The following is an 18,919-nucleotide window of genomic DNA, read 5'->3' as shown; positions in this document are numbered from 1 at the left end:
TGCACCTGCTCTGGTTCCTACAGACACTGGTGCCCCATAGTGAGGAGGGCAGGAGGGAGGCCTCTGTCCTAGGAGAACCAGGGACAAGCCTACTCTGCTTCATCAGTTCTCATAGGTTTGGGGTCCAATTTTCAGTGCCAAAACGCCATCGTTTCTCCCTGAAGTTTGTGCCTCTCAGTCGTGAGCATGGGAAGAAAGGAGCTGGGCCAGTGCTCCACGCAGCAGCATGCCTGTCCCCCAGGAATCACCTTCGTCACCATCCATTGCCCAAATGGATGGAGGCTGCACAACTGGCTTTATTAAATATGAATGAGTCGCAGCCCATGCGGTCACTCACCCACTCCATCTCTGGCAATTACTGCGTCGCACACACTGTGCCAAGGGGCGCAGCGGTCCCTGCCTGCCCTTGCAGACTGACACCGCCCAGCAGGGGCAGGGCTCGGGTCTGCAGCTGCCCTGCCCCTGATGGAAAGCCACCTCAGGGCTCCCGTGCAGCCAACATGCTCAGCTCTGAAGGGACAGGGACAGGGCACCTCCAGCAGAAGGACTGGGGACTGCCAGGCTCTGAGCGCTGGTCAGACAGGACCTATCACTCTGGAGCCCAAAGACGGGGTCCCCTGAGCTCTGCATGTTAGAGGCATGTGGGAGCACCCAGATAGTTCAGGTTCCAGGTAGTTTTAAGATCCAGCCCGAATCAAGGTTAAGCGCTTGTGGGCACTCACACACCATTACTGAGCACACATTCAGTGTGCGTGAGCTTAGTCCTCACAGGAAGCTCATAGGGGGTAAGCTTCGTGTTAGTAGGGTCCATGTCAGCACCGTTCACTGCTGTGTCCCCAGCACTGGGGACAGAGTAGATGTTCAACCACTATTTGTTGAATGAATGAATGAATGAGGTGGCTGTTACTGACCATTTTGGAACCTTAATGAAGTTGAAGTTACAGAATTTAGCCAAGGTTCCCCAGCCAGAGAACCCCAGAGCCAGGCGCACGGGCTCATCCTGCCAACCCGGCTGGCGGTGGGCCTGGGCTCTCTCGAGAGCAGGCATTCTGCCCCTGCCGCGCTGCCCAGGCCGCAGTCTAACACTGCAGCACGTTGTCCCAGCTGCGCGGATTGGTTCCGAGCCCCACTTCATCAGGAGAGCCAGTAAAGCTCCCCACAACCCCATGTGGCTTTGTCAAAGCTGTCAAAGACCATCTATGAAGTTGTAAAAACGAGGTCAAATTATTTTTCTGAACTTAAAAAATTACTTTTATTTTAGGAACCAATAAAATTATGGCAAATATTTACAAATAATTATCTCACATAAAGGTTACATAAAACCAATTCTTCACAAGTAACAATCACTCATGAAAAGACACACAGATATTGAAACTACGCCAATCTTATTGTAAGTTTCTCCGACTAATCTAAAATAAAATTGTTGCAGTCAACCATTTAACTTAGAATAAAACCACAAATTCCAGGTTTGACAAGAAAAAAAAAGTGAAAAAATTAAACCAAAATCCCATCCCGGTTTTCTCCCCAGTCCCACCCCAGCCCCTGTCCTCCTCTCAAGAAAAGAAAAATATGTCCAACATCTTTGGCAAATTGGCACTGCTGTAATTACATTCAAATATTATTACACACAAAAGCAACACACATCACTAAGAAAAAAACTACCAATATTTCAAGTCAGTTATTTCCTACTAGAAAAAAAGAATACAAAACATACACATTTTTAAGAAGCACGTTTTTTCAATCTGTTGGAGACAGATCATCTTCCACTTTCAAAGGCAATTCAATTGTAGTTGGTTTTTTTGTTGGGTTTTTTTTGTACTTTTTTTTTTTTTTACAAGTAATCGTCTATGCAGGCATCACAAACTTTGGTGGATACAGTAGATATGTATTTCTCTGATGCTGGAAGTTCAGTCCCTAAGACCAAGTCAGCTGTCTCAAAGAACGAAAAGCAAAATCCATGTGTCTTCCTGGCAAAGAGTTCCATTTGCAATGTAATCTGCATTTCTACAAATGCTCAATGTCCAAAGGCCACTAGAGGGTGAAAAGCCAGGGCAGCATCTTCCAGCAAGAGTCAGGGCAAAACCCGGTCAGATTTCTACCCCGGGCCCAAGCATGGAGGCCCAGCAGCCGGGGCCGCAAGGCAGGGCCCTCGCTGCCCGCTCCCCCACACCGTGCTGGCAGCTGGGGCCTCTTCCCGAGCCCCAGGACGGGCTGCTGCCAGGTCTGCTCACCATCTCTGACCAAAGGCAGGAGAGCAGGCAAGAACTGGCATGAGGACAGTCAGCACTGTCTGAGTTTCAAGTATGTCTGAGGTGTAGGGGTGTGCGTGCGTGTGTGCATGTACACACTGACATGCGCACGCATCGCGGGGGAGGCCCGATTTGGAGGCTCTGAGCTTTGCAGGGCATTTCAAATAGATTCAGGACTTATTTATTTTCTTTTTAGCTGTATAGCAATTAATTGGCTATTGATTGGTTGGAATATTCAACTCTCCATTTCCTCAAATACAATAAAATAGTTTCATTAAAATGTATTCATGCTTGAAAATAAGGGAGCCATTAAATGGTTTCCTTTCTGTTCCACTCCAAGGGAAATGCACCATTTGTAAATCAAAAATCCATCCTCCAAAATCACTTGTTCTTAACGGTGCTTCTGGAGAAGATGAGGGACGTGGCCACAAGCGTGGCAATTTGGGAAGGAGTGTGGCCCGGCGGCCGTAGTTGCAGGACTGGGTGGGCCAGGGGTTGAATGGGGGAGGCTGTAGCTTGCCCCTTCCAGCCAGGCCTCAGAGTCGGGGTGAGGGTGCCCTATTCCTGAGCTGTCCCTCTGCCTGCTGGTCCACACGCTTCCCTCCCCCTGCCATGCCAGAGCTGCCCAAAGCTGAAAGGGGGGACCCGGCCCTCTTTCTCCTGCCCACAGGCCAAATACACTACCTGACCAGCTCCACTGTAGAATGTGAGATTCCCCCAGGAAATCGAGGAACAGCTGCATTTTCTCCTGGTGCCGCTCAGGGGTCTGCGATGTGGGAAGACTATTTGGATGTACCGAATGGAGGTTACCTTTACCCCCATTGCGGAGACAGGCTCAACGGGACCCCTGGGAACATATGGATTGAAACACTAGAATGGCAAGGGTGTGGCCCTGAGGTCCCTTTTGATCCAGCAGGGGTCCAGGAACAGGACCCAAGTGCGGAAAAATTACAGCAAATGAAGTAAAGACTGGTGTCTACCTGCTCCCAGCAAGCAGCCATGTGAGAAAAGCGGCAGACCCTCGTCAGGAGAGCGCGCGGGCAAGGGACTCGCTTCCAGTCCTCTGCAGCGGCCCCTGGGGACTGGCCGCCACTCTGGAGGCGCAGCCGTGAGCTGACAATGGGGAAGTGAGGATCAACACTGTGGCTCCATCATGAATATGCAAAGGGGAATCCTGAGGTGCGAGGACATCAGGGGACAAGGTACTGAAGGGCTGCGGGAGGTGGGGCAGATTGTGGGCTAGGAGTCGTGGCCTGACTGTCCAACTTTCCAACAACATATTTTTTTAGCTTTTAAGGAATGCATTTGCCTTGGACCTCTCTGAGGCCAAAAGAACTAAAGGAATAAATTTTCCAGGAGCACTGGTGTGCGTGCCTGGAAACCATCAGAGGCAGGTGCCCAGATGGATGACAAGGCCGAGCCTGCAGAGATGGCCTCGTAGCAGGGCCACGGGGAACTGGTCCAGCCCAGAGTGCTGTGGCATCCACCAGCTCCAGCCAGGGCCTGGCCTACCCAGGGGCCTGAGTTTCTCTCTACTTGCGGGGAAGCTGTGTTTCTGACATTTCTTGTTTCCAGGTATTTGTCAGGAGTGCTTGGTTTGTTTTTAAGATTTGCTCCCCATGGCTTGGAGCTAAATTCTCACTGAAATGTCATCCAGAAGGAGGCAGCCGGTGCCAGGGGCTGCCAAAGGCAGGGCAGTGGCTCCGAGACATGACTCCTCATAAAGGGATTTCACCCCTCAGGGCCCTGTGGCCACATCTGCAGCTCTTCCCTGCACATGGGAGAGGCCCCCACAGCACTGACTTCCCTCAGAGCCCACAGACCCTCCACCCCCACCGCCCCCAACATTCCACCTGCTCATCTTCCAAGCCCAGCCTGCGAGAGCCCAGGATGAGGAGGCAGGGCACGGGGGCCGGGGTCTGTTCCTGACACCGACTGGCCGGACAACCGACGCTTGTCTCTCCTCTCTTTGGGCTCCCACTTCCCCCAAATCTGCACTGAAGGGCAAGGAGGTGAAGAAGAAAGGAGGCACCAGACAAAGATCGGGGGTCAGAAGCTGGTGGCCAGTGGGTGAAATCTCGCCCACAGACATGTTTTCTTGGCTAGAAGAGCATTGGAAAAGCTTTCACTTGAATGCTGTTGGATGTGGCAAATGCTCTGCATGTCTCGGGTCCCACCACTCATGCTGCCACCCTGCCTGAGGGGCAACATCACTCCACCTGCCTGGCCTGGGATTCTGATCTGCGTTTCCTAGGCCCGCGGGCACCCAGTGGCTCTGCTCGGGGACACCTGCATATTGTCACAGGCAGGCCTGGAGTCTGATCCGTGGCGGGAAGGATAAATAAAAGACTGATGGGACATCTCATGACCCTGGAGCCCTGGGCCCTGGAGTCTGAGCTGGGCCCACGTCCAGGCCCTCTCAGGGCTGTGGTGTGGCGTTGGGCAAGTGCAAGCCCTCCGAGCCTCGGGGCACAGCAGGGAAGGCGTCTGGATGAAACCTCAGACTTGTGCTGCTGTGAAGCTGGCCAAAGACTTTGCAGGCTTGGGTGTTAATGCACATCGAGTTGAACCAGCAAAGCCACAACCCCCGGGCCCCTCCGTTGGGCCAGCCTGTGGCTCCCTGTTCTTTCCTTCCTCATTATAGGTCTGGGGGCTTCCAGGGGATTGAAGGGTGTCTCCAGGCCATACATTCCCAGGACAGAGGCACAATTCTGTGGAGAGAGAACGGGGCCTGGAGATCTGCCTTGTCCTGTGAGCCCAGAATCTCAGTCTTCCCATCTGTGGGATGGGCTCTGTGCTCTTTGCCCCGGCGGACGGCGGGGGACTGCAAAGCCCTGCACAAATGGCGGTTCCAAAAGGGCGAACCCTGACTAAGGCGCCTGGGGAGGGTGTCGGATTTGATATGTCATCAGATTTTCCAGGTTGGAGCTAGACTAATGGTATGAAATGTTTCATAAAATCCACAATGTCCTTTTAAAAAAGTCAGAGCTGGAACACGGGGCTGAAGGCCATGAGGAATGCCCTGGCCTCCGGCCTCAATGCTGGTGAAGGCCCTGGCCTTGATTTCCACGTGGAATTCTCTGGCAGCTACCCAACGGCTTCAGTCCTTCGGACCCTCCTCTCCAGGTTCCCAGGCCGCCCGCCGGGCAGCGTGGGGACTCAGCTGGTGAGAGCAGGTGCTTGTGTGAGAACGTGCGTGTGCATCCGTGTGCTCTTGTGCTTCTGCCTGGCAGCCCAGGAATCGAGTGGGTGTCTAACAAATACAAATGTGATCTGAGGACCAGCAGAGCCTCAAGGGAGAGGAGAGGTGTGGAGGGGTCTTGTCAGGGCAAGAGGAGAACAGGAGGGGTGGAGGGGCATGCCTGGGCCAGGTAGGCTTTGCCGAGGGAGGATGCTGTGTGCCTTAGGCAGCTGGTCCAGGGAAGGCTAACCTCCTCCCAGCAGCCTGAGGCCACAGGAGGGACCAAGACCCAAGGATGTGGGTGCAAGAGGCCAAGAGGGCTGTGCAGCAGACTCCGACCCCACCACTTCCTGAGGGAGGGGGGCGGGGGAAGGGGCCAGGTAACACACCTGCTCCTACCACACCTGGCAGGTGGAGGCTGGAGTCAATTCATCCCAGCCACCTCCCTCTGCCAGCAGGCTCTGGGGGTAGGTGTGCCTGCGTGAGCTCCCTGGCTCCTCTTCTGCCCGGGGTCCTGGGCTTCCTCAGTGGTTCTAACAGCCCAGGAAACCAAATCTGGGGCAGTGGGCCCAGAAGCATCTCTCACTGCCCTCACAGTCAACGCCCCTCCCCAGGGATGGGAGGATCACCATGTGCCAGGGCTCAGGGGGCTGAGTCCCAGCCCCACCTCTGCCAGTCTTTGCCTGGGGATTCCACCTTGCTGAGCCTCAGTTTCCTCTTCCATCCTACTACCTTGTAGGGATATTGGGGGGAAAACAATTGGTGGCCAGAGGAGGTCTGCTCTGTCTCCCTGAATGGACCTGGGCTTCCCCACGTCGGGCTTCAGTCTCCTGGATGGGGGCTGGAGTAGGTCCTCCTCAGGCTGATTCCCAGCCCTCTGGGTGTTCGTTTCCCACTTGGTCTGAATATTAGCAGGATCAGGTGCCTATCCCTATATGCTCGCTCAGCAGTGGAGGCTGTGTCCCAGATGACCTGTCACAGCCCTGCAGCCTGGGAGAGAGGAAGGGAAGGAGAGAGGTTGGGTGGCCCTGCAAGTGACTCTGCTGGACCAAGGCAGCTGAGGCTCAGAGAGGTGAAAGGTCTTATCTGAGGTCCCACAGCAAGGCAGAGGTGCAGCCAGGACAAGACTTCTCAGGCCCATAACCTCAAATGTGGGCTCTCTCTGCCCTAGCTCTTTGCCAACTTGGTGACACGCAGACATTGAGGACACTGTCACATGAGGCAGCAAAGTCTACTGTCATTGCTACAATTCAGCCCAGATTTGGACAGGACCTCCACCTGGCTGTTCTGAGTTGGTCAGAGAGACTATGCGGGGAATTGAGGCCCCAGGCAAAGAGACGGTGGCCCCTGGGACCACCCCCGGTTCACACACCAGCTCTGCACTGCCTGTCCTGCCCCTCTCCCAGGAGGCCTTCTTCCATCCCCCGTATCCTCAGGTGGCTTCTTCTGACAGCTCCAACCCACGGTCAGTTCTCCAAGCTCCCCCTCCAGGCTCCCAAGGGGCCTCACCGCCCCTTGGCCACAGACCTGACATCACGGCCCCCCTTGCATCAACAGGCGGCTACCCACTACGTGAGGTCAGGCATCTGCCCCTACCCCGGCTCTCTGTTCCCAGCCGCACGCCAAGCTCCAGGAGGTCACGAGGGGCTGCTTGGGAAGTTCAGGCTGACTGATGTAGCTGTTTGTTGTCCTCAGTGCAGGAAAGTCCTTTCCATTAGTCATTGTCTACATGGCAGGGACAAGCTTGCCCAGAATCCACTTGCTGGTGTCCTGGGCAGGGAGAAGTGTCGATGATGGGTGTCCAATGTGATCTGAGCCTGGGTACACTTCAGAGAACACATCCCAGTTCAGATCAGTGGTTCCAGGGGCTGAGGAGGCAAGAGAGCCTCTGGCCCCACCATGGACCATGATCTCCTAGGTCCCATGCAGAACTCACATCCAAAGTCCACCATGCAGTCGGCGTCTGGGATGACATCCTTAGAACCGTGGCTGAGGGATTGCCCCTACAGTTCTTTGAGTCCTTTGATACAGAAAATCGCTGCTTGCACTGCATTGGGCCCAGGGAAATGGAGGCAGGAAGCCAGGGTGTCCTCCCAAAGTGTGTTTCTCTTGGGGAAGGGTCTGGGGAGGGGGTGGGGGGGCTTGGTGCATAACCAGCCCAATGAGACTCCCAGTCAAGACATTAAAGAAGTAGCGATGAGCAGGAGGCTGGTGCCCCGAGGTGGGCATCCTCAGTCTCAAGGACAGCTCCAAGTCCACCTGACGGGGTGCACCCAGGGCCAAGGGGACACCTGCACACAGTAGACGTCTAAGATGCCCTGTGATGCTTTGGGAGTGCAGGATGCATCACAGGTGGGCAGTCTGCTCAGTTGGACCCTTAGGCCCACGAAAAAGCAAGAAGGTATTTACATGGGTGCTGTTGAAGCAACAAAAGCAAGCTCTCTTTCCCAGGCCTGGGCAGGAAGACTGACGGAGGGGCAGATAGCTGGGGGACTGGCGGGCTGCTCTGGGGGCTGCAGTTGTCTGCAGAACAGTCTGTTGGTTTGCAGAGACCCAGTTGCCATTGGGAGAAGCTCATCAATTGACTCTTAGAAATGGAAGGTGTCTAGAAGTCCCACAGCCCCACCACAGAACCCCAGAGTCCTGGCAGGCAAAGGGAGGAGGGAGTTTCAGGCAAGTGGGGGGTTGCTGGGGGCAGTCTCGTTGGGCCCTTCTGGCTGTCTTCAGAGGGGCTGGGAGGCTATGGCCCTCAGTGATATGTGTTGTAAGTGCTTGGCGCCGGCCTGGCTCCGAGGGTCAGTGGCGGTCGTAGGCAGTGGCAGCTGCAGGCGGGGCAGCCCCCCGGGCAGCGGCACTGTAATAGTACGGGGAGCCTGCAAGAGACAGCAGAGGGCACGGAGGTTGGAGGGCCACTTGTGCCCACAGCCCCATACCTGGGGCCCCCTTTGCACCAGTGTCTCCCTCTTCTGTCCCTTCCTCCTCCTCCCCCAGTCCAGGCCACTGTCCTCTCTCACCAAAGCCTCTGTCCCACTCTGTTCCCGAAGCTGCAAACCTGATCAGGCTACCTACTCACAGGTTTCAAGGCCTGCTCGCCCCCTGGGGCTGGGTGGGCAGACAGGCCTCTGCTCAAACCCTCCCGCTGCCTGTTTCAGGAACCAGCGTTGTGCTGGAACCCAGCCTCACACCTTCGTTCCTGTGTTGTCGGGGGCTGCTTCATGCCATTACGGCAGACCTGAGTGTTGCAACAGAGAGCACATGGCCTCAAAGCCTGAAATATTCACTATTGGGCCCTTTAGAGAAAAAGTTTGCCAACTTCTGACCTGGAGCATGAAAAGCCGTCACTTCTTAGTTTGACCTGGGGATGCTTTGTGACCCAGCCCTGCTGACCTCTCTGGATTTATCTCCTGAACCACTGCCCTTCCAGTCAGACTCATGCACCACGACACAGTGAAGACTGACTGTGTGCAGCCATCTCAAATACACCACGATGCCGAGGGCGACCGCCGCGGGCTGAGTACTTCCTCCCCCCCACACTGCCACGTCCTTCCCGCGTGTTGTCTCATCTGTGGGCCCCCTTGTATCACACGCTCACGCCTCGACACCTTTTCCTGCCTGTTCCCTGCCTGGAACAGCCTGGCCACACCTTCACCCCCTCTCCTGTCTGCTAAACTGTTCTGCCTCCTTCCAGTCCAGTGCCCCCATCTCCTCCTCGGGGAGCTCCCCGCCCTGGGCTCACAGTCCTCTGCAGGGGGGCTCACACCCTGATCACACCCTGCTGTGCTTCTCCTCTCACCCCTGGACGGAGCCGCCCAGGCTGGGTCCTGCTCTTCTTGGTGTCCGTCCCCAGTCCCCAGCCTGGAGCCTGGCATGTGGCACAAGCTCAGCCAGATTTGTTGAGTAATGAACAACAGCACTGAGTGACCGAACAGTAGTGAGGACCCCTGCCCATTCATTCATTCATTTTCTGACCCTACTGGGTGCAGTGCTGGGCAGTAATGCACCATCACCAGCTTGACACAGGCCAATGTTCAGAGTCAGAAAGGGGATCAGAGCTCTGGGAAAAGAGCTCTGGGGAATGCAAGATGATTCTGGAAGAAGGGTCAGGCTTCCTGGAGGAAGTGGGATGGGCTGGGTTTGGAGGACAGGTGGGTTTGGACACAGGAGACGGGGGTGCGTGAGTGCATGGGAGAAGGGCAGGGGGCAGCCATGCTCCCCTGCCCCCGGACAGAGCCTGTGGAGGACCCTTGCCCCGATGCTGGCCCCACAGTCTCTGGGAGGCCTTCTTTAAGACACACTTTGATGAGGCCTCCAGAAGCCTGCTCTGTGCTCCACTCCTCCCCAGCGATAAGAGGGTCTGGCGGCTCGGGGAGACCAACAGATTCTCAGAACCACAGAGGTTGGAGACGTTAAGCCATCTCTTCCTTTGACAGGTGAGGAAACTGAGGTTCAAGATACCAGAGTCATGCGCCCAGAGCCACAGAGCCTGTCAGTGCAGAGCCCGGCCTGGCGTTCAGGCTGCCTGCCCTGTGCAGGACTCTCCCCACAGGACGCAGCTCACGGCCTACACGGCCCATGCTGGGGGGTCACGTTCACACAAGCGGACAGCAGCTGGGGCCCAATCAGCCAGCGCAGACCACGTGTCTGCTGGGGGGCGGGGAGCAGTGAGCTTCTTAATTCTCCAGGGGAGGCAACTCATATTTAATCTGGAATCTCACCCGAATCCACACGAATCCTGGCAGTTCCCCCAGACACCCTAACTGGGCACCAGAACCTGGAGACCGCCAGTCAGGCTCTGTCACTCTTGGCTGAGTGACCTTCAACAAGGGGCTTTGCTCCCCTGAGCCTCAGCGTTCTCGTCTATAAAAAGGGGTCCCAGTGCGGCTATTCGAGGGCACCATGAGATAGGGATGCGAAAGTGCTTTGGAAACAGACACTTTTCTAAGCCCCTTACATCCATTAACTCTTTTAATTTCTACAACAATTCTCTTGGGTAGGAACTAGTATCGTCCCCAATTAGCAGATGAGGAAACTGAGGCACAGAGAGAGTAAGTAGCTTGCCCAAGGTCACACAGCTAAAGTGTCATCAGAAGGGCAGGACGGGGGGAGGCACTTTAGCATGGTCACTTCCCCTCCAAACCCAGCCTCCCACTGGGTGCTACACTATCCCCCCAGGAAGGCAGTGCGGCTCGGCAGCACTGACGCTAGAGGAGCAGGCAGTGCCTGCTGTGCTGCTCCAGAAGCTCGGACACCAACCCCACACCTCAGCACCCCAGAGACGCTGCCTCCTCTGCCACCTCCCGGCTGGAGCCCCAGCTCAGAGACGCCTGCCAGCGCTCTGCTCTCTCCTCTGCGGGATGGAGACCGCCTTAGGATGGTCACCCACAGTGCGTCCGCAGTGCCAGCCCTGTGTCCTGCCTTCAGCCAGGCCCAGGAGAGAGGGCTGTGTGTGGCAGGGGCCGTCCCCACAGGTCTGGGTCCAGCACAGGAGGAGACAAACCCCGGGGTGGCCCCCACACAGGCCTTGAGGGACAGGAAATGGAGCAAGCCTCCTCTGGGGACCCTGGCTCAGCCCTCCAAGTCCCCCACCGGCCGCCTCTCACCCTCAGCTCTGCCTCACTCCATCTCAAAGCCTCACCTCTGGGCCGGGCTGCCCAGCAGCCTCGGCATGAGACCTCCAGCGAGATGGAAGATGCCTGCACTGACGGGGAGCAGGGGCACATCCCCTCATGGAGCACTCTGTCTTCCTGGGGCCGTCAGACTTCCGTCTGCAATCAACTTGTCCTTTCTCCTGTCATTTGCCCCCTCTAATCCACATTATCATCCATTTCCTTCCTGACACAGTCCCTCTGGGCTCCCGCTTGCTCTCTACTCCCTTTACGGGGCCCCGGCACCCAGTCTAATCCTGATTGACCTTGGAGGCCTTCCTCCCCGATGACCTCTGTGGCCATTGCCAGCCTGGCCCCGACAGGACGCCGGTCACAGTGCCCCACAGGTGGCTCCTGGGAGAAGGCTCATTGGGGAGGGACACTCAGCCACGTGGCACTGCCCCTCCTCACCTGCCGTGTCTCTGGAGGAGGCACAGCCCGGCCGGCCGAGGCGTGGACAGGCATGGGAGGGTGTGTGAGGGCACGAGCACTGTGCGGGTGGGCACGGAGGGGCTCGCCTGTCTCCACAGAGCCCACTGCTCCAGCAGGAGCACCAGGAGCCTCGGAGCAGGTTCACACAGCCCGGCGCCTCCGCAGAGAGCAGAGACACCAGGCTTCCTCTCCCGCCCAGGGTCCACCTCCTGCGAGAGCCCTGAGGACGCTGGGGGAGGGCAGGTGGTAGATGTGGCCGGCCTGGAAGTTATCTGCAAGGCGATGGTAGAGTCAGCCTGGCATCTCCTGCATCTTCAGGAGAGTGGATCCCTGCTTATTCGGGGCCACGGACCTCAGGAGAGCGTCCTGTTCGGCTCCTGCTTGGGCGAAGTGCCAGTGGGATTCCCCTCGTTCACGCCAGAGGCAACAGAGGCCCCGATTGGTTGATGACCGGACTATGATCCCCGGGGTCTAGACTGGGCGGCGCAGGGGCCGTTTCTCATATCTCTGGCTGCCCAATAGCATTCAAACTTTCCCTGTGTTTGCAGTTTCCTGTGGTGTGAGGCCGCCTCTCTGAGCTAGAAGTCAGAACTCACTCCACCAGCGTCCCTTGTGGCCAGGGCACAGGTGTGCCACCTGGCTCTGCTGATTAGACTCTCTTGCCCAAGACCTCAGCTGGGAAGGGTGCAACATGAGGAAGTGGGCCGAGGGCCTCCACCTGCTGGGAGCGGGCGGCAGGGCACCGGGCTCTGTGGCGGGCAGGGCTCTCCAGCACTGGGGCTGCAGCAGCAGCGAGCAAGCTGCTGGGCACACCAGCGGGTGTTTTTGCAACCGATATATACAATAACCTGGCTTTCAAAAACAGACCAGAGCTGTTCTCCTCACACACCGTCTGAGTGTTTAGGACTCTTGAGGCTGTTCCTATGGAGGGATGAGGACTGGCTGTCCTATTCAGACTGTGACTTGGTCAGGGAGACTGAGAGTACCACACCACACACTGGCTACGAATAGAGGCTCCAGTCAGGGTGACCTGACTTTGAGTCCTCACTCTGCCACCTGCATGCTGTGTGGCCTCAGGTAAGCTAATTAACCTTTCAGAGTCTCACTCTCCTTATCTATACAAGAGAGAGAACAGTATGTGCCCCCAAGGGCTGCTGAAAAGCCAAAATGAGGTAACCCACTTGAAGGGTTTTGCCAGTACCTGCACGGTTGCAAGTGCTCACTCGGATGGGCAGAGTTTTGATTCCTCTTCCTCCTGTCCACACTGGCTCTGGCCCCCTCGAGGCACGGAGCAGCTCGAAGCTGCGGCCCGTCACCCCAGCCTGTGAGCTCCCCAGACAGCGTGCATCTCCTCCACACCAGGCACGCAACCCATGCCCAACACCCGGGGTTGTGAACACATTTCACTGCAGCTGAGCAGCAGCGGCCTCAGAGGCAATCTAGCCCCACCCTCCCCACACCACCCCCTCGGGCTCCTGGCTGCCCATAGTCAGGTCCAGGATTCTCAGTCTGGCATTCACCATCCCCCATCTGTGGCCCACAGACCACCCACCTCATACGCTATCCCTTCGCCCAACTTGCCTGAGCGGCTCCTCCCCCACTTCTCTGCCTCCTGAACTCCCAGGTAAACGAGCCTCTTGGACACCTCATGAAAATCAGGAAAAGGTGTCCCCTCCAGGCAGCAGTGGCCTGGCTGGGGCTCAGGCGTCGTGCCAGGCATGGGCTGGATTTCAAACCCCACTTGTCCCCTGGGGCAGTACACAGCCATACGTGAGGTCCTGGGTCAAGACTGCCCCTCATAAGGATCCCCTCTCACAGCCTGGCCCAGGCCTCCTCTGAGCCACACCCGTGTGCGCCTGGCAGCCATGCCGGGACCGGTACTCTGTCTGAAGGAGACGTGCAGGGAGGGACTCCCAGGCTTGGGCCCCCAGACCCATGCCCACCCCACCCCGCCGAAAGACTCTGGCTCAGGGAGACCATGGCCAGCCTTTGCCTCCCGAGGCTGAGCGCTGGGCCAACTCAGAGCCCAGGCCCTCTCAGAGGGGTTCTTTATGGAAAAGCGTTACGTAAGAGGAGACCTGGGCCAATATTTAGAAGTATTTTTTACCAAAACAAAAAAGAAGTCCGAGAGATCAGTCCATAGCGTCAGCCCGCAGGAGGCCACAGATGGTGAGAGCCTAGTCTTCCGGACAACTCCAGCACAGGAACCTGGAGCACCAATTGGCACTGCTGCATATTTCACCCACAAATTTGCATGACACAGCAAATGCTTTGGGCCTCCCGAGGCCCTAGGGCACAGAAGGGCGGCAGCCAGGAAGGGGCGGTGTCCATGTTACGTGTCTGTCCTAACCGCCAAAGTAGGTTTCGGAAGAGGCCAAGGCTGTGACTTCATGGCCTCCTTCACAGACGCATGGCCTGGCAACTCGAGTTTGAAGATACCAGGGTCTTGCTTTCCTGAGGAAGTCTTTCTTTCTCAGTCTTAAAATAATTCAGGATCGAGGGAATTAACAGGTTCTAACTTAAGCAGGCCTGGTTCAGGTAGACAGACAAACCTGTGGTCTCAGAGGCCCTGCCATGTCCGATCTTCGAGGGGATTCCCCAGCTGCCTGCCGGGGCGGGACCAGGGTTGTTACCTGCAGGCTGATTGGCTGGCTCCGCCCCAGGTGGTGAGTGACATCTGTGAGCCCAGGGCCCCTGCTTCATGCTCCAGAACCTTCAGCTCCAGCTGGCACTCACAAGCTGGTTTCATGTCAGTTCATCTCAACAAAACAAAAGGCTCTCCTTGGCCTTTTGCAGACTGAGCTAGCCCTGCCCTGTCTTTGCGGTAGCCCAAAATCTAGATGACGTTCACAGATCAGGTTGGCCCCAGCCAAGGACTGTCTGCCAGTCTGAGGCCTGGGCAGAGGCCGGGCACCAGCTGACCTCGGAATGGCATGCCTTGGCAGGCCTTCAGCCACGGAGCAACCAGTTTCCAGTGGAGCTGGCTCTGGTGATGTCCATGGCAGCCATCAATAATCAACCTCAGAGTCCTCATCAAGACAGGTGGTCACTACCAATCAATCCGAATTGGCCTCCTTGCTGCCTTTTAATTTAGAGATTTCTCACCGGAATATTTACTGATTCCTAAGTAATACAAGTTACTCTTGGGCAGGCACTTTCTCTGCCATCCTCTTTCTTCCTCAATGCCCTTTTCCCTCTGTTCCCCTTCTGTGCCATTTCCCCTTATCCACCAAAACAGCCGGGGCAGGGATGAGGGCACGGGCAGAGCTGGAGTGGAGTTACCGTCCTAAAGCCCCATTGCAACTGCCATACAGCAAGCGGCCGGGGCAGCCACCACCCACCTCAGTGACCAGACCTCAGGATGTCAAGGGACCGTGCCCAACGAGGAGGCTGGATGGGGCAGCCAACGGCCCAGGGGCCCCGCAGGCCTCCGCCAGTACTCACCGAGCAGCCCCGGGTTGGGGAACCTCCAGGAGTCGTTGTACGAGGGGTACTGAGGGTGGCTGTAGGGGCTCCCGGAAAACTCACTCCCTGCATGCGGTGGACGGGGAGAGAAACAGGAACCAAATGTCAAGTCAGGTTCGGAAAATGCCAATGGCATTTGCCTCTCACATAAACTGCAGGTACTTTTTGTAACCAATAAAGGCAAGTCTGGGCCACACCCTTATCAAGTGGACAGCTGTCATTGGCATTGTCTATATTTCCCCCATAAACTTTTCTTATTAGTGGGAGTGAATACCAGCCTCTCACTTGTGCACCATGACACTACAATGAGCCAGGTGTTCCCTGGGGTGACTGGCTCATTGTACAGGTGAGAAGGCTGATGCCCAGGGTCTCTCACAAAGCGGCCTTGATACACCCACCCAGGTCCAAAGCTGCGGACTACATGGTTCTCAGCCCTGACTGAGGCTGCTCCAGGGCCCCAGTGTGGATTCAGGCCCACTTCCCACGTGTGTCCTGAGTGGCTCTGGACTGAGAAGCCAAGGGTGACCTCAACTCCAGTCCGGCTGTCTGTGCTGTGAATCCAGGCATGGCTGCGCCCAGGGCCTGGGTCTGACGGGGAGGATGAGACACAAACTCAGGCCCTCTGCCAGGAGAGGCAGATGGCACTTAGCTGAGATGAAGGGATAAGCCAAAGGGCTGGCAGGGGCACAGCGAGGGAGTGGGTTGGGCCTTCCAGGCAGTGGGGAAGGGGCAGCCATTACTGCTCTCGGTGAGCCTAGGCAGGACCCGCAAGCTGTGCCTGGTGGGGTAGTGCAGGGTATGTGGGGCTGGTGGGACTGAGGACAGCATGCCCTCGCCCAGCTGCTCATGGGGCCGTGATGCTCATGTACTTCCCTGCACTCTCACTTCCAGACCCAGGAGAGCCTCCTTTCCACACAGTTGGGAATCCCTGCCCTCTAGCCTCGCCGCTTGGCTCTGCAGCAGGAGGGACCCAGCCCATCTCCTTCCTCTAGCTGTGGCTCCCAGAGGGCAGGGTTTGGGCCTGATTCATCACAAGGTCCCCTGTGCACCACGGCACAGGCTATGCTGGTAGCTGGCTGTTGAGCAGCTTTTTAAGCCACGGGTTACAGAGCATGTGGGCCCCTCCTGGCAGTGGTGACGGGAGTTACACAGCTCCATGAGACCACCCTCGGCCCAAAGATGCTTCCATGGGTTCTTCCCAAGGATGCTAAAGGGCCAAAGGGCAGGAGCCTCCAGAAGGGACCGGCCAGATGTCAGGACCCAGCACTGCTCTTTCCCCTGTGGCTTGGGGGGCCCCCGGGGCTCCAGCAGGTGCAGCAGGAACAATAAAGCAGGGCTGAGGGGCCAGCCGCTCCCACCTCCTGGGCCCAGCCGGCCTCTTCCACAGGCAACAGCAGGCAGAGCGAGCCCACACACACACACACACACACACACACACGTGTACTCCTCCTCAGGCCTCTCTGGGGGCCACTCCCAGCCTGACAGCCTGAGCCTTCCAATTCTCTGTTTTTTATGCCTCAGTGGTCAGGGTGTCAGGTTCCAGCTCGTGGAGGGAGAGCATGGTGACAGTGCTGGGCTGCAGCAGCCCAGCCTCAGCATATCCGTCAGCACCAGGCACCGCCTCCTCCTCCTCAGGGCCAGGGGAGGGGAGCGGAGAGACAGAGCTGCCTGGAGAAGGGGGATGGCCACCCTCCCCACAGGGCTCCAGGTACCCAAGGAGCAGCCCCATCAGAGGCACTTCCTGACAGTGCTGTGCCTGGGCCCGGGCCGTCGGGCTACGCTGGCAAAGGCTGTCTCTGCATCTTCATCTAGCAGCATCACGCCTGTCCGCCAGGCCCGGCTCCAAGGCCACCTCTTCCAGGAAGCCTCCTTGATCTCCAGCCCCCCAAAGAGCAAGTCTCGGGTCCATCCAGCTGCAGTTAATTAGTTCATTGTGTCTGTGTCGTTCATCCTGCACCCCTCAAATCTGGTCCCCAAATTGGCAAAGGGCCATAAACAGCTCCAACTCCTTTAGGGGATATACCTAGTCAGGCTTGCCCACTGTGCCTGGCATCCTAGAACCCCACTCAGACAACTCTTTCTCCGGGCAGCCTCTTCTCCTGCCCTCCTCGGGTGCACTCAGCCTCCCGCCACGTCCCACAGCACTGCATTCGCCCGACATGCACAGGAGTCTCCTGTGACATGGGACTGTCTGCCCTGCAGGTCGCTGTCTGATTCCTCTCGGCACCCACGTGCCCGCCCAGTGCCATGCCCGGTCCAGAGGCAGCCGGTGCCCCGTGAGTCCCGCAGCACCCCTGCCTCCACCTGTAACGTGCTCGTGCTAGGTGGCCGCATGGCTGTCCCTCACCTCCTTCTCGGCTTTGCTCCAGCACCGTCTCTGGACTACTGCATCTAAAGTGGAAACTCCTTCCACCCCAGCCTCTTTCCTGCTGTACTTTTCTCCACAGAACTGATCACAATCCAACACAACATTTTGTTTATTGTGCTTATCTTGTTAATTCTGCCTCCTCCACTGGGCATAAGCCCATGGGGTCAAGGAGTTTGTCTGTTGAGTTCATGTCTCCATCCCAACGTCTAACCCAGGGCCTGGCATCAGCAGGCACTGAAAACTACTCACTTACTGAATGAATGAATGAGTGAATGGGCACTCCTCAGTCAACCAGCGCCTCGGACGATGGCTCCCACTACTTCTGTTATCAGTGCCACAGGCAGAGCATGTGCGTACGCATGCTCACATACAGACGCTCCCAGCCTGACGGGTGTACTGAGAACCTGCTGTATGCCAGGATTCAAACCATTTCTCTGATCCATTGGCCAGGTTGCCCCCACCCAGCCATCCTGCTCCTCAGTGGAAAGAATGAACCCCCAGGGCCGGCCTGCCTGGGGCACTAGGAGTGGTGTGTGGTGGGCACCCTAAGCACGGGGTCCCTCCCTGTCCTGTGAGATGTCCTGTGAGAGTGTGCACTCTGGGTAGGGGAGCTTGACCATCTCCGGGGCATGAGGCTGACCCCAGGGCTGGTCCAGCCACCTGCTGGGGACACTGGGACGGTGTCTGAAGTGCCACACAGGAAGCCAGCTGAGTGTAGGGAGCCCTCATCCCATGAGATGTGGGGAGGCCAGGTCCTCAATCACGGAGGAAGCTGCCTGTCTGCAGACCTGGCCCAGCCCGGCCACAAAGACTGCTGGGAAGAGCAGACTGCCCAGGTTTAAGCCCGCATGCTGCCACTGAACCCTGTGGTCCTCAGTCAGTCTGGCACAGGGGCCGGGAGCAAGGGCTCTGGAGCCAGACTGCCTGAGTTCAAATCCTGGGTCTGCCTCTTCCTAGCAGGTCACTCAAACTCTCTGTGCCTCAGTGTCCTCCTCAGTGAGGTAGGGCAATCACTAGATCCCATCACATGTGGTCACTGTACAGACTGAACGAACAGTCCCCAGAGTGCCCGGCACACAGGGAACACTCAGCAAATATCAGCCACAATGACCATGACCCCATGTGGGTCACCGAGGCCTCCTGGGTATCCAGAATCTCATTTAACGCTCCTGACAACCCTGTGAAGCTCACAAGATGGGGACAACTGGGTACATCTTATGTCAGGAAATGGAGCCTCAGGACGGTGGGGGACTTGGCCAGCCTCCTGTCTTCCAGCCCAGGGCCCTGTGCCTAGGTGACACTGCCTTCCACCCAAGGCCTCTGTCTCCCGTGTGTAACAGAGCAGATCAGACCAAGCGATGTGTAAAGGCCCTTCTTGTCTGCTGGGCCTGAATTTCACTCTGGGGGCCGCGGCGTTCCTCAGGGAGAGAGGCCCCTCCTCTGGGGCCCCACGAGGCTGGCTTTCTTGGGGTCTGGAGCCTCCAAATTCCTGCTTCGTTTCCCCTGCTGAGTCCGCCACCATCATGACACTCGAGGACCACTCACCGTCTCCCCTCCAAACCTCACGACAGCAGCTTAG

General features: G+C 57.2%; 1 protein-coding gene across 4 annotated transcripts in view; it reads right to left on the bottom strand.

Annotated features, from left to right (window-relative positions):
- Nucleotides 1-1,234: 1,234 nt before the first annotated feature.
- Nucleotides 1,235-18,919, bottom strand: part of PAX5 (paired box 5) — a 185,400-nt gene continuing 167,715 nt past the window's right edge. For all 4 annotated transcript variants that reach the window (XM_070519173.1, XM_014861144.3, XM_070519174.1 and 1 more), the window contains 2 exons: nt 14,952-15,038; nt 1,235-8,303 (listed from right to left, as the gene is read on the bottom strand). In XM_070519173.1, coding sequence (XP_070375274.1) covers nt 8,227-8,303; nt 14,952-15,038 — 164 coding nt within the window. In that variant the 3' untranslated portion in view covers nt 1,235-8,226. The remainder of the gene's footprint in view (nt 8,304-14,951; nt 15,039-18,919) is intronic.

This window comes from Equus asinus, chromosome 10 (assembly GCF_041296235.1).
Source record: "Equus asinus isolate D_3611 breed Donkey chromosome 10, EquAss-T2T_v2, whole genome shotgun sequence".
In the NCBI taxonomy this organism is placed as follows: Eukaryota; Metazoa; Chordata; class Mammalia; order Perissodactyla; family Equidae; genus Equus; species Equus asinus.
This window is presented reverse-complemented; position numbering and strand designations above follow the sequence as displayed.